The sequence below is a fragment of the Prionailurus bengalensis genome, chromosome E3 (assembly GCF_016509475.1).
Source record: "Prionailurus bengalensis isolate Pbe53 chromosome E3, Fcat_Pben_1.1_paternal_pri, whole genome shotgun sequence".
NCBI lineage: Eukaryota > Metazoa > Chordata > Mammalia > Carnivora > Felidae > Prionailurus > Prionailurus bengalensis.
The window spans coordinates 39,436,993-39,451,099 of NC_057357.1; the positions used below are offsets into that span (position 1 = coordinate 39,436,993).

Here is a 14,107-nt window from a genome sequence, read left to right on the forward strand (position 1 = left end):
GGAGGCCAAGGACCCTGTGCCCAGGAGCAGTGCGGAGCCGAGCCCCAAGGGCAAGGCGCGGAGGAGTCAGCCACACCCCAGGACAAGCCCAGAACCTGGGCTTGGCTGCGGCCATCTTCTCCCCCCTGAGTGTCTGAGGACTCTGACCCCAAGAGCCCGCCGCGGAAGTGGTGGCTGGGACATACCATGTCGCCGGCCCTCGCCGCCAGCCTGCTCTCCCTCCTCTCCGTGGCTCTGCAGGGGAGTCCCCCTGCTCTCCCACCCAACTTCTCCCTGGTGAACGCCAGCGCGACAGGCCTGGATTCAGGTAGGACGAATATCGGGGTGCCGAGAGGAGGGGCAGGTGCAGCCGATGTGTGATCCCCGGCCCGCGCCTCATAGCCTGTGCGGGGCAGGTCCTCCAAGGAGCCCAGACGCGGGGGGGGGGGGACCCTCATTCAGCCACCCCAGACCTCAGCGTCCACCCGTACCGTACCGAGCCGCGTTCGGGCTGTCCCAGGAGCCATTTAGGGCCCCAGCTCCCGCTTCCCCCAGCTCAGCTGCGGGGCACCGCCCGAGTCCTCCCCTGGAGCACGGGGTCCTACGTCACAAAGAATTGCACCTCGTGGGGCCTGAGGAGAAGGGACCGGGTGCCAACCCCCCGAGCAGCAGGGATACATGAGGGCGGGTCTGCAGGGCCAGGGGAGCCCAGAGGGGACCACGCATAAGCGGCCCGTGGACTCACCCCGCAGTGTGCGGACGCCCACACGTGTCAGGCCGCATCGTGTCGGGGCAGAATGCCCAGCCGGGCCAGTGGCCGTGGCAGGTCAGCCTGAGGGAGCACGGACAGCACGTGTGCGGGGGCTCCCTGATCACCGAGGCCTGGGTGCTGACTGCAGCCCACTGCTTCGACCAGTGAGTATCTTTGGGGGGACACAGGCGTGTGCCGGGGTGGCCGGGACCTGCCCTTCCCCTCCCTTCTCCGTGTGAACCACAGCCTTCCGCCCATCTGGAGACAGGCGGAGGAGGGTCGTCACTTATCCACCCAGGATGGTCTCTGTCCTCAAGGCTGGGCACTGGCGGCGGCGGTGGGGGGGGGGGAGGGAGGGAGGAGACAGACCGTCCGGCCCTCCCATCGTCCACCCGCCAAGAAATGATTCGCTTCCCAGAAACCAAAGGCCCCCACACGGAAACATCCCTGGAGAGGCCGAGGCCTCAAGTGCCCCGCTCACTAGCTGGGCAGCATTTGGGCAGGTGACCCCCTCCTGGGCCTGGGGTACAGTCGCCAGAGGGGGGCGTGGGTGTCCGGCAGGGGTGGTCCCAGGATTGGGCGGGGCACTTCTCATTTCTGGCACGCGCACAGCTCGCAAAGCCGTCTATCTGCAGCATCAGGACCCTCAACTCGAGATTGTCCCCGGTCCCCGCCCATGGGCCCCTGGCACAGCCCTCACCCCCCCACCCCGACTCTCCCATCTCCAGGAAGCAGCCCCTGTCCGCCTACTTCGTGCTGCTGGGTTCCATCTCCTCCTACCCCCGGGCCGGCGAGCCCCAGGAGCTCCGCGCGGTGGCCCAGTTCATCAAGCACCCCGAGTACTGGGAGGAGAACAACAGAGCCGACGTCGCCCTGGTGCGGCTGGCCGCACCTGTCACCTTCACTGACCTCATCCTTCCAGTCTGCCTCCCCGAACCCGGAGACTCTCTGGGTCACGGCACCTGGTGTTGGGTCACCGGCTGGGGGAACGTCGCCACAAATATACGTAAGGACACCCCGAGCGTGTGGCAGGTGTTGGGTGGGGACCAATGCTGACGGGGCCTAGGGCCTCCCCCCTCCCCAGGGCTGGCCGCACCCGCCACCACACTCATACGGGACGAACGTGGAGCCTGCACACGGCAGAGGGGAGCCACTGAAATGCTGCCATGAATGGGCAGCCTGCCGCCCCAGACCCTCCGTCAGGCTCCCCGGTCTGCCCTCCCAGCACACCGTAACCAAAGGACGAACGCCAGGCCCCGGCAGAGCTCTGGGATGCTGGCCCAGGCTGGGGCCCGGAACATTCTGACTGCCCAGTGCCGGTGCCCCTTACATGTCTGCAGAATTTACACACGACCCCTGCCCTCGTGGCTTGGGACCCAGGGCCTGCTCGCCTGGCCTCAGTCCTGGCTGGGTGACCTCCACCAGCCCCGCTGGGCTGTGGCTTCCCCCCCTTGGACAAGTAGAGCTTCCAGGGCTAACCTCGCGGGGCTAACGTGAGGGTTACACGGAGTGAGGCATTTCGGGAGCTCCCGGCAGGGCCGGGCAAGAGTGAATTCTCGATACGCGGCGGGCGGGCCAGCAGCCATCACCACCGTCAGCGCCATGCTGTAATGTCACCTTGTCCTTGGCCGCCATCACAGACTACCACAAACCGGCGGGGGGGGGGGGGGGGGGCGGGCTTAAAACAACAGAAATGTTGTTCTCTCACAGTTCAGGAGGCCACGGTCCGACATCAAGATGCTGGCAGGGCCGGGCTTCCTCTGAAGGCTCCAGGGAAGGAGCCGGAAGCTCCTTCCAGCTTCTGGTGGTTCTGGGACATGCTTGGGGTTCCTTGGCTCATGGCCACATCCCCCGGGGACCCGCCTCCACCTTCCCACGGCCTCTGCTCTGTGTGCTATCCTTTTCTGTCTCACCTTGATCCCGCATGACTTCATCTCAACTGATCCATCTGCAAAGCCCTTATTTCCACAGAAGGTCACCTTCTGAGGTGCTGTGCGGACACGAATTTTGTTTCAGTTTATTTACGTATCGAGAGACAGAGCAGAAGAGCGCGCCTAAGTGGGGGAGAGGCAGAGAGAGAGAGAGAGAGAGAGAGAGAGAGAGAGAGAGAGAGAGAGCATCCCAAGCAGGCTCCGCACCGTCCCCACGAGATCGTGACTGGACCCGAGGTCGAGTCGGGTGCTCGACCTGCTGAGCCGCCCAGGCGCCCCAGACATGAATTTTTCAGAGGCCACACTCAACCCGCTTTTGGCCTGAGCGTTAGGGGGCCAAGAAGAGAAGGGTCATTTGGTGGAAGCGACTTGACCACACTCTCTGGCCAGGGTCTCGGCTCTTGCCCGGCACCCCACAGTGCGTCCGGCTTACCCCGCTCCCCGGGCCCGGGGAGGGAGGCCAACGCCGCCGGGGAGGGCTCCACACCCCTGACATGCGCTGCCAGAGGGAGGGGGGCAGCGGCTCTTCCTGCCAGGCTTTCCCGGACACAAACGCAGGTCCCCGCTCCTCGAGAAGCAGAAGAGTGACAGGCAGAAATGACAAGCAGCGGCTGAGAGCCAGGAGGCGGTCACCTCCCTTCTGAGCTCTGCTCTGCTCCCCCCCCCCCCCCCCGCAGCGCTCCCTCCACCCTTCACCCTGCAGGAGCTGTACCTGCCCCTCATTGACACCCAGACTTGTAACCACTACTATCTGGAGAATTCCGGCACCGTCAGCCCGGGGCCCGTCATCCTCCAGGACATGCTCTGTGCCGGCTTCGAGAGTGGCCAGAAGGACGCCTGCGGGGTGAGCAAGCCACCCCCCTGCGGGGGCCGGGGTCTCCCACTCCCCATCACCCCCGAGGACTCCCAGGGCGGAGGAGGGCAACGTCGTTTGAAATACCAGGGTCGGGCGCCCGGGGGGCTCAGTGGGTTGAGTGTCCGACTCTTGATTTCGGCTCAGGTCATGATCCCAGAGTCGTGGGATCGAGCCCCGCATCGGGCTCTGCGCTGACATCATGGAAGCTGCTTGGGATTCTACCTCTCCCTCTCTCTCTCTCTCTCTCCTCCCCCCCGCCCCCGCTCCTCCCCTGCTCATGCTCGTTCTCTCTCTCTCAAATACATACATACCGAGGGCAATTTGAAAAGGAAAAAAAAAAAAGCTCCTGGACCGGGTCTCGCTTTAAATATCCCACCAATATTATCAGAACGTGAAATACTTGCAAACACGCTTAAACAAATCGTGACCGTATTTTCTCTCCCTGAAGCCTTTTCTTTTGGGGCCAGAAATGTCTTTTTCCTCTCCAAAAAAAATAACACTCGGGGCCTTTGAGCAACTTGTCCTCAGGGGCAACATCGCTTCTGGTCTGGGTTGCTTTGGTCTTTCCGTGTCTGCTTTTTTTTTATTAAATTTTTTTTTTTTTTTTTACTGTTTATTCATTTTGAGAGAGAGAGAGCATGAGCCACAAGTCGGGGAGGGCAGAGAGAGAGGGGGACACAGAATCCGGGCTCTGAGCTGTCAGCACAGAGCCCCACGCGGGGCTAGAACTCACAAACTGAAAGATCGTGACCTGAGCCGAAGTCGGACGCTTCACCGACTGAGCCACCCAGGCGCCCCCTCCTTGTCTGCTTTTATAAGCAAAACACACTTCATCTCACGTGCCCCCTTAGTACTACCACAGACTTTTTCGTCAAAACCCAAGCACCTTTGTTAGCGGCACAGAAGTGCTCCTCAGAGCCCCTTCCCTGAAATGCAGTTTTCTTTAGAGAATATGGTGCTCCATCCGCCAGGGGTTTGACCCCTAATTCCCAGATCTCTGCTGCCTTCCAGAAACACCCAGCCCACCGACCCTCCGTGCACTAGACCTAGCCGGCAGTGTGGAAGGGAGGTTGGTGGGCCTGGGGAGGCCCCTGGGAACTTCCTCCCGGGAGCAGCCCAGCCCCTCTGGCCCTACCCTTCTGGACTCCTCTTCCTCTCTAGGGTGACTCCGGAGGGCCTCTGGTCTGCGACATTGGTGGAGTCTGGACCCAGGCAGGCGTAGTGAGCTGGGGACATGACTGCGCCCTCCCGAAAAGGCCGGGGGTGTACATCAACGTCAGCATCTACACCGCGTGGATTGTCAACACCATCCAGGGCTCAGCACCGGACGCCAGAAACTTCTCTCCGATCCCTGCCAGGATCTTCTTCCCTGCCATGTTGCTGGTTCTGTATCTGCTGGGGGACACGCTCGTCTCCCTGGGCCTCGCCTGACCGGCCACCCACCCTCTGTCCTCAGGGACCCTCTCTGGCCTCTCTCCCTCAGGAAACCACCCCCTACCCACATCTCCCCGACTTCAGACCCCGCGGCCCGCGGCCCGGCCCCACCTTTCGAGCACCCCCCATGGGCTTCGAGCTTCCCTTGCCCGCCCTGCCAGCCTGTGAGCCCCTGGGGACAGAGCCCGGTCTCCCCACTCCTCACCCACCAGTCACATCTGAGTCCCAGGGTGCACCCACGCCCGGGGGCTCCTGTGGTGGGTCTCTGGGGCTCTCGGAACTGGGGTTCGCAGCACCCCCCCCCCCCCCGTGCTGGGTTGGTGCCTTTGCAGGCCTGTCGATGTGAGAGGCAATAAAGACAAGCCGGCAGAAGGATGGGTGACCCGCCCCGTGCCTCGTGCCTCGGGGGCCCCAGAAGGGTGTATTTTAATGCACTTCCTGTTTGTGGGAGCTTTACCCCCAGGGTGTCACCACAAGCTCACGGCAGCCCTCAGAGGTCCGCGTTACTAACGTTCCCGCTTTTCTCAGACTGGGAAACCGAGGGCTTCAAGCTCCAGGGCTTGCCCAAGCCCGCTCGCTCTAGCAGCCCCGTCCCCAGGCTCGGTGGGGTCATGGCAGGGCTGGAGGTGCATCCACATCACCCCAAGTATGAACATCAGAGCCAGGCTGAGCTCTCTGCCCGGCTCTCGCCCTCCTTCCCCAGCCTGTCTCTCCAGGGGCCACGTGTGAGCCGGCAGCTGGAGGAGGCGACACAGGGCTGGGACCTGAGGCCGGGGTGCGAGTGACTGGACGCCCCTGCAGTTTACGACCAGGGCAGGGGATGGGAGGAGACGAGCGCAGGCTGGGCCCCTTTCAGCGGGACCCTCAGCCTCCGTCCCGGGCGTCCCCACCCCGGCCCACGGGCAGCCGAGGGGTCACCTCCGGCAGGGGCTCCCTCCCCGCAGGCAGCATGCTGAGAACCCTTCCCCCTCTGGCCCCCCCCCCCACCCCGCCCCTCCAGGGCTTCCTCCCCTGTCCTTGCTGCCGAGCTCCTCTGAACCCCGCAGCCCCCTCTGGAGCCTTCTCTGGACGCACAGGGCCTGTATGTCTCCGTCAGGGTTGTCTCCTGATGGCCAGAGAGCCAGGGAGGTACTCCCAGCCCCAGCCCCGGGGCCCAGCCGGGATGGCCACAGCTGGGTGGGATGGGGGGGCTGTGGCCAAGGATGGCCCCGAGCCCCAGGCAGAAGAGCGGGCCTCCCGCCTGGCAGCCGGCCCTGGGGGAACGGAGCCCGAGCTGGATCCCCAGTAGCATCCGGCATCCACGCCAGAGCCACGGGCTCACCGCCGAGGTCATCGCTGCGCTCGCCACGCACCCACGGCCGCGTGCCGGCTGGAACAGCGTGCTGGGTGGCCCGCCAGGCACGCCAGGGGCGAGTGCGAGCCCCTCCTGCACGTGTGACCACAGACGTGGACTCCGGCTGCCGCCGCCCGCCTTCTCCAGGCTGCTTCTGGGGCCGGCGCCTGGGAGAGTGGGGGGCAGGCGAGGCAGCAAGGATAGGGAGAAGGAGAGGACGACAGGGACCTCCAGGACCCCCCTGGGCTTTGCACACCCTGCCTCTGTATCCCAAAGGGCAGACATCCCCCACGGAGCGTGGAGGGGCCACTCCCGGGCCACTGGCCTCCCCCTGGCGCCCCCCCCCCCCCCCCGCAGCACTCCTCCTGGGCCAGGAGACCCGGAGGTCCCTCTAGGACGGCGACAGCAGGGACCCTCTCCACCCTGGGAGAGGCTCCGCCAACCTGCATCCCTTCTTCTCCGTCTACCTTGTCTCCTTCCCCCCCCCCCCCTTTACTGCTCCATCACCCCTTAGGTTCCACGGGCACCAAGCCTGCCCCTCACGGGCCCGGGAGGCAGCCAATGGGCAGATGCACACGCGACAAACCAGATGGCCGTGGACGCTTCACAGGCCTGGGAAGGAAGTGCGGCTTGTAGTGAGACAGCCCTCCAAGGGGGAGGAGGCGGCAAGCTCGCTGTAGACGGGAAGCCAGCAGAGAAGCTTCGCTGAGGGGTGACGTTAGCACCGAGCCCCACCGTGAGGGAGCCTGCCGAGCAACTCTCTGGGACCTGGGACAGGAGTCTGCAGGGAGAGGCGACCCCAGGCTGGAGCCAGCCCGGGGCTCACTAGGGGAGGGGACCGGCAAGGGGCGGGGCTGTCGCACACTGGGAGAGCCGGGATGGTTTTGGCAAGACCTGGGGCCGCAGCCATCCCTCGGGGTGCAGTGGACAAGGGACTGCCTGGGCTCCCTGTAAGGCACCAGAAGGCAGTCGCCGGCCCTGTGACTCGGGCCATGTGCCACACTTGGCCCCAACCGCAGGGAGCTCACAGGAGATTGGCCAGTTACAAGTGCTGTGGTGCCAAGGGCCACAGAGGGGAACCGTTTAGGGAACTCCGCCCCCGTGCCAGGGACCCGGGTCCCGTCCTGTCCCTGAGCCCATCTGCCGGAGCCCATGCCCGCAGCCCCCACTCTGCAGCTGACTTGCGGGAGACACCCCAGTGTGTGAAGTCAAGGAGGCGTGCCGACAGGCCAGCTTCACCCTCTGGAGGAGGTTTTGTGTCACCCGGCACCCCGGGTGTCACCAGCGTCTCTCTCAGGGTGCCCTGGATCCAGGACACCGCGGGGAACCCTCTCTCCTGTGCCACCTGCTCCCGATCCCTCGGGCGCTCACCACCCAGGCCCAGCTGAGCGTGTTGTGGGGCCAGGCCCTGGAGCGGGGCTCCCACAGGGGGGACACCTAGTCCAGGCTGGCTCCCCTGACTGGAGGGACCCCAGAAGCCAGTGCTGGGAAACTCATCATTTTGTGAATCCCACCACACCCCCGATAGTGCTTAGGACACAGACGGGGGCACCAGGAAGGCACAGCCTCCCAGAACCTCGCTTAGGAGAGTCACTGGTCACGGGGACACTGGGAGACGGATAGCCTGGGGGTGTCTCTCTCATTTGGGCCATTTTGTTCCCCCAAGGACCTGGGCAGGAAAGAAAGTTTGAGAAAGGGGTTTCAACTTCCAAGATTTAAATTGGAGGAGGTGGGGAAGGGGGGAGAGGGGGAGGTGGGGAGGAGGAGGAGAGGAAGGTGGGCGGGAGCCTGCCACCAGGGGGCAGCCAGGCTTGGCAGGGACTAGCCTGCCTGTGGGCTCAGGTGGGGAAGAGACCCGAGACCATCACTTCCCCGAGTCTTCTCCAAGAAGGGAAAACACGAATCTTCTCTTCCTGGCTCTGCCCAATACCGCCAGGCCCCCAGCGGGCGCTGGGTGAGGACTTGCTCTCACGGGGGTCCTGGTGGGGACCGGCCTTGGCCCTTACCCGAAGAAGCGCTGGGTGGAGGAAGGGGGGCAACGAGCCGGGCAGCCGGGATCCCAGGGCTGCAGACCAGAACCGTTTGGGGGCACGGTGCGGTTGGGGTACCCAGCTCGAAGCCCTCGGACCCGGACCGGTCCCGCTGGGGGCGGGGGGCGGGCAGCGTCGCGGGCGTTCCCTGCCCCCCCCACCCCCACCCCGGGGTTAGGCGCCCCGAGCGGGCGGAAGCAGAGGGGGCGCCGCGAGGCTGCAGAGGCGGCCATGGGCGCGCGCGTCCGGGCGCTGCTGCTGGCGCAGCTGTTGGTGCGAGCGGGGCTCCGGGGACAGGGTGAGCTGAGGCGGGGGCTGCGGGGGCTGCGGGCCGCCCCAGGGGTGGTGGGGGACGGCCGGGGCGCGTGCAGACCGCGGGGAGCTCACCTGGCCGCCCGCCATCCCCCCTCCGGGCCCCCCAGCCGTTCAGGATCTGGACCGGCTGTTTCCAGGTAAGGCGCCCGGGACGCGCGCCTCCCCGCGCAGGGCACCTGAGCCGGAGCGCAAGGGGCGCCTCATCTTTTCCTCTCCCCGCCCAGGTTTCGAGAACTCGTCGTTGCTCACGTGTAACTGCCGGGCCCCGGGGGCGGGGGGGTGGGAGGGGCGGCGGCCGCGCGCCACGTGGGGAGGGGCGCGAGGTCCCCGGTCCCTGGGCGGCGCGGCCCCGACGCGCGCGTTTTCCCAGGGGCCCCTCGCGTTGGTTCGCGCGGGCCGGTGGGGCGGCCGGGGTCGTGCGGCTCAGCCGCGTGCCCGTGTGTCCGTCCCAGGGCCCTGCGGCCGCCGAACCGTTTCGACGACGCGCGTGGTGGGCGGCAAGGACTCGGAGCTGGGGCGCTGGCCGTGGCAGGGCAGTCTGCGCTTGTGGGGCGCCCACCACTGCGGCGCCAGCCTGCTCAACCGCCGCTGGGTGCTGTCGGCCGCGCACTGCTTTGAACAGTGAGTCGGGGGGGGGGGGGGGGCTGGCGGCCCTCCGAACGGGGGTTAGGGGGACGCGGCCTCCGGGCCTGACGCGTGCGGATTCAGCTCTCTTATGCTCCCGAGCCCCGGCCCGGCCGCAGCCACATGAGAAAACCCTGTTCCGTCTTTTCCAGAACGTTCTTTACAGCATTCCCGTGCCCTTTTGTGTCGTGTTCTTTTCTGTCTTCTCTTCTCCCTGGATGGCAGCACCAGCCGCCCCCTCCTCAGCCCACCTCCCCCAGTGCAGGTGCACCAGGGGGCGGACCGAGGTGGGCGAGCTCTGGGCACAGAGCCTGGCCTGCGGCAACAGTGGTGACGGGAAGTGTCTGGTCCCGTGCATCTATTCATTCCTTTTTAGGACGGCTGTGGGAAGCGGCCCCCTGGCTGAGGTGACCACACCTCAGGCGGAGGCACGCTGCTGCCCTCAGGCCCTAAGACCTCAGGTGGGCTCAGGGCCCCTCCCTCCTGTAAAGACCCCTGACCGCCCGCTCCTCCCCTGCCAGGCACACTGATCCCTTTGAGTGGTCCGTGCAGTTTGGCGAGCTGTCTGCCTCACCGTCTGTCTGGAATCTGGAGGCCTACTACAACCGATACCAGGTGGAGGAGATCATTTTGAACCCCATGTATCTGGGGGCTTCATCCTCTGACATCGCCCTGCTGAAGCTGTCCTCCTCCGTCACCTACAATAAGTACATCCACCCCGTCTGTGTTGCGGCCTCTTCCTCTGAGTTCCAGAACCAGACTGACTGCTGGGTGACGGGCTGGGGGAACATCGGAGAAGATCAAGGTGAGGCTGGGGGCAGGTGGGGGTGGGGCAGGGGGGGCTGCGGGCTCCGCCGTCTGTTCCGTCCACAGCGGCTTCAGCAGCCCCCACCTGGGTCTCTGTGCAGCTGGGTCCCTCCTGGGGGCTGCCCAGCAGTGCCTGCCCCACCCCCGGCCAGGGCAGGACCTCCTGTCCCCACACCCCGTTCCCTCTGCCTTCCAGAGACTGTGAGCCCGAAGCCACAGTGAGAGGGAGGCCAGCTGGGCCCAGGCCCGCGCTCCGCACCCAGCCTGCAAGGGTGTCGGGGTTGGCGGAGGTCGCGTTAGAAAGGCCTCAGTGGCTTTGTATGCGTTCTTTCCGCTCAGCACGGGTGCCCACCCAGCCCCCAGCCATCCCGCCTCCCCGCTTTGGCTCTTCCATACCTTCTGCACCTACCTGCCTTGCCACCCTGTCTCCTTGCCTGGAGTCCTGAGCCCGTTGTCTGTCTTTGCAATGTCAAAGCATCTCCTTTCTCTGACTCCCCGCTAAATCTGTGGGGGGCGGTCCTTGGGCCAGCCTGAAGCGTCACCCGTGCACCTCTGCCCCGAGGTGCCCTGGGTCCTGAGCGCCACACACAGGGCCTGGCTCCTATGCCTGGGCAGCCCCCTCTGCTCCTCCCTGGCCTGGCCCCTGCCGGCAGCACCCCTCCCTCAGCAGTGATGGCAGAGAAGGCTCCTCGAGGGCACGCCTCGTGCCGGCACTGTTCTAGGCTCTGGACCCTGAGGACCGAGCAGGGTGAGGTCTCTCTTCCGGGCCTTACCTGAGAATGAGGCGGGGCCATTTTTATGCCTGCTTTTTCGATGAGGAAAGGGAGAGACGTACAGAAGTGCCCGTAAGGTCCCAGAAGGAGTCAGTGGAGAAGCCGGGGCTCACTGGCCGAGAGAACAACGTGTCCTCGAGGTCACACATCGGGGACTGGCAGGGCGGAGAGAGAAACCCGCGCTGGCCCTGCCTTCCTTTAGAGTTGGGGTCCTGTCCCTTCCCTACAAGGGACTGGAGAGAGTGTCCCCCTGCTCCCCCTGCAGATCTCTCCCGGCCCAAAGGGCTGAGTGGGTGTGAACCAAGGGACCCAGCCACCAGACTCCCTGGCCCGAGGCTGACAGGTAGTCAGGGCCGGCCCCAGGCTCCCGCCTCCTTCTAGAAGGTAGCAGGTGACTCTGGCTGCCACCCCCCTTGCCTGCTGGGAGACTTAGCTCTCCCTCCTTCCGGCTGGGAGACCCCAGGCCAGGCATCTCCTCCCCCTGTGCCTGGGCCTCCTCATCTGCAGAACAAGGTGAAACGGTTCCCAGCACAGAGCGTGGTTCTGAAATTTAAAGAGGTTCCTACCTGAGGGCCCAGCAGAGTGCCTGGCGGACCAGAGGCTCCACCTACACCTTAACCGTCGTATCCTCGTGACGTCCTCGGACGGATCAGCCGGTGGCTCGGAATTGGACAGATTTGGGTTCACGACGGGCTCTGACGCTTCCCCGGCGCTTTGCTGGGGGTGGGAGGGGCAGCCCTCCCCGCCGAGTCTTTCCTTACCTGAGAGTGGGTCCCCATCAGGCCGCGCCCTAGGAGGGCCACGGGGGCCCCAAGAAAGGCCTGGAAGCACCTGACGGGCAGCTGGGCCACAGTGACCGTAACCCTGCTCGCCTGTGTCGGCACCTCCCCACCGGCTCGGGGGCCGCTTGCCATCCGCACGCGCCCTCAGGGAAGCCGGGCCTCGGCGATGAGCTGCGGCAGCGGGTCCGTCCCCCATGACGTGCCGGGTGCTGCTGCCCCCAGGGACCCTCGTCCCTCCCCCCTCCCCCGTGGCCTGTGCCATCTCTCCCAAGCAGATGGCAGAAGAGAGGCTCAGGGTGCCGTCTTTCTTTGTCCCCTCGACCCCTGGGCAGTGCTGCCAGCCCCCTACCTCCTCCAGGAAGTACAGGTCGGCATCATCAACACCACCATGTGTAACTACCTGTACACACAGCCCCTGGTCCGCTACGACATCTGGGGGGACATGGTGTGCGCTGGCAATTCCCAAGGAGGCAAGGATTCCTGCTTCGTGAGTGTCCCTCTCCACCCCAGCCCCAAGCCCGAGGGCGGCCCGCGCCTCATTTGGTCCGTGTGTCAATCCCAGAGGGTAGAGACCAGTGCCCCACTTCGCAGATGCAGAAACTGAGGCTTGTTGACTTCCGGGGTGGGGGGTAGGATGTGCACCCGGTCTGCCCGGCTCCACAGCCCCTCCTGCTGTCCCTCCCGTCTCCACTGGCCCTCGGGAGCCCCCGCCCCCCCCCACTCGCCACCAGGCCTGGCTCACCCACGCCGCTCCCCAGGGTGACTCCGGTGGCCCCTTGGCCTGCGAAAAGAGAGGTGTGTGGATTCAGGTTGGAATCGTGAGCTGGGGATCGGGCTGCGGTAGACCCAACCGGCCCGGGGTCTACACCGACGTCAGTAGGCACTTCAACTGGATCCGGACGCTGGTGGCCCGCGGCAGCACTCACAGGCCGGAGCCCTCTCGGCTGCTCCTGCCCCTCGCTGTGCTCTGGGCCACGCTCCCGCAGCCGGCCTGAGCCCAACGGAGTCCTGAGAGCTGGGGCCATCTGCTGAGCCAGGCCCCGTCCCCCACCTTGTCCCTTTTCTAATAAACTCCTTAGCGTGTTGGAATCGATGCCTCGCAGAGCATTCTGTGGCCCCGGGTGGCTCCCTGGACACCCTCACGGTCCCCCCGGGATCCAGGCCTTCACTCCTAAATCTCGCTCCAGCTGTCTGCGCCATTCGGGTTTGGGTGACAAACCACGGAGCCCTCTCTGGTTGGTTCAATCAGAAAGATAGTTTACTACCGGAGGACGTTAGTCACCCCCGGGACGCTCCCGGTCCTACCTCTGTCCCCGAAAGGCCGACCCGGGACCAGGACTGGGGTGCGGGAAGTTTACTTGGGAGGTGACGCCGGGAGGCCCCAGTGAGGAGCAGGGAAACCGAGGCAGGGAGGGAAGCAGCCCGATGGCGTTTGCCCAAATGAGGGGGTTCCCGCCGAGGGCGGCGGAGGCAGAGTCCTGCTGGAGCGGAGAAGCCGCAGGGGCACGGCTCGGCCTCCCCTCAAAGCAAACCCCCTTGCTCACCCGACATCCCGGGAGGAAGGCTGGAAGGGGGCCCTGGTTCCCCAAATAGGGAGAGTGGGCGCACCAGACCGAAGTCTTCCCACCAGGCGGAGAGCCCCCCTCCCCTCCCTGTCGACTCACTCGGGGCCACCACGGCCTCTGGTGGGTCTTGCTGTTTCTTCTTCCTCCCTCCCTGCCTCCCTCCATCGCGGCGGGAGGGGTTCGAGTCCACAGGCGGCAAGGCAAGCAGACGCTGGAAACTCAGTGTGGCTCCCCGCTGCTCCTGGGCCCGTGGCCAGGCTGGGCCCCCCACCCCTGCAGGGACCTGGCCGCCTCCCGCCACCCCTCACCCCTCCACTCACACTGGCACATGGCACCCGTGAGACCAGCTCTTGTCTGCCTCGGGGTCCTTGCAGATGCTGTTCCCTTTGTCTAGAATGTTCCCTCCTTTGCCTGGTGGCCGCCTGCTCTTCCTCCGGACCTCCCTTGCGACGTCGCTCCCTCCGCTCTGTCATCCTGCTCGTCACGCCCCTTACGGTCCTTCGTGCCACCTCTCAGTGTGTCGCTAGCTTTGCGGTCCTTCGGTGGGCGGTCCTAAAGCCTGTGCTGGCCCAGCAACAACGGTGCAGCCACGCGCCTTCGTGGTGGAGACACTCCGTGACCCCTCCGGGAATCAGTGACAGGCTCCGGGAGGTCTGGCCATGGCCGCCCGCCTCCCCGTCCTGCGGTGCAGGTGATGCTGGACGGGTCCGGGCCGGGGTGGGAGTGAGCCCTGGGGGACCGTCCACGCTGGACCCCGGGGTCACCACGGGGCAGCTCTGGGTCCCCGGTTCACTCCAGAGTCCACTGCCCTCACTCTCCTGAGATGGCGTGTGGACAAGGGACGTTTCCTCAGGCTTAGGGAAGGGACTCCACAGATGCAGACTCAGGCCACCTGCTTCCAACCAAACCGCTGTTCCTGCGCCGCTT

General features: G+C 65.6%; 2 protein-coding genes across 4 annotated transcripts; both read left to right on the plus strand.

Annotated features, from left to right (window-relative positions):
- The first annotated feature begins 186 nt into the window (after positions 1-186).
- Positions 187-5,323, plus strand: LOC122471179 (serine protease 33-like). Its single transcript, XM_043559468.1, has 6 exons — positions 187-307; positions 535-604; positions 676-894; positions 1,459-1,736; positions 3,339-3,505; positions 4,679-5,323. Exons 1-6 carry the CDS (start codon positions 187-189, stop codon positions 4,946-4,948), a joined length of 1,125 nt encoding a protein of 374 aa, XP_043415403.1. The 3' UTR covers positions 4,949-5,323.
- Positions 5,324-8,530: 3,207 nt separating this feature from the next.
- On the plus strand, positions 8,531-12,704 carry LOC122471792 (testisin-like). Of its 3 annotated transcripts, XM_043560854.1 has the most exons (7): positions 8,531-8,612; positions 8,737-8,766; positions 8,854-8,880; positions 9,082-9,250; positions 9,775-10,058; positions 11,948-12,102; positions 12,374-12,704. In XM_043560854.1, the coding sequence occupies exons 1-7, from the start codon at positions 8,546-8,548 to the stop codon at positions 12,608-12,610; spliced, it is 969 nt and encodes a 322-aa protein (XP_043416789.1). In that variant the 5' UTR covers positions 8,531-8,545; the 3' UTR covers positions 12,611-12,704. The 3 variants fall into 3 exon arrangements, with proteins under 3 accessions (XP_043416789.1, XP_043416788.1, XP_043416790.1); XM_043560853.1 differs by having other exon boundaries at positions 8,737-8,880; XM_043560855.1 differs by lacking the exons at positions 8,737-8,766; positions 8,854-8,880 and having other exon boundaries at positions 8,531-8,609; positions 9,052-9,250.
- Positions 12,705-14,107: the final 1,403 nt, after the last annotated feature.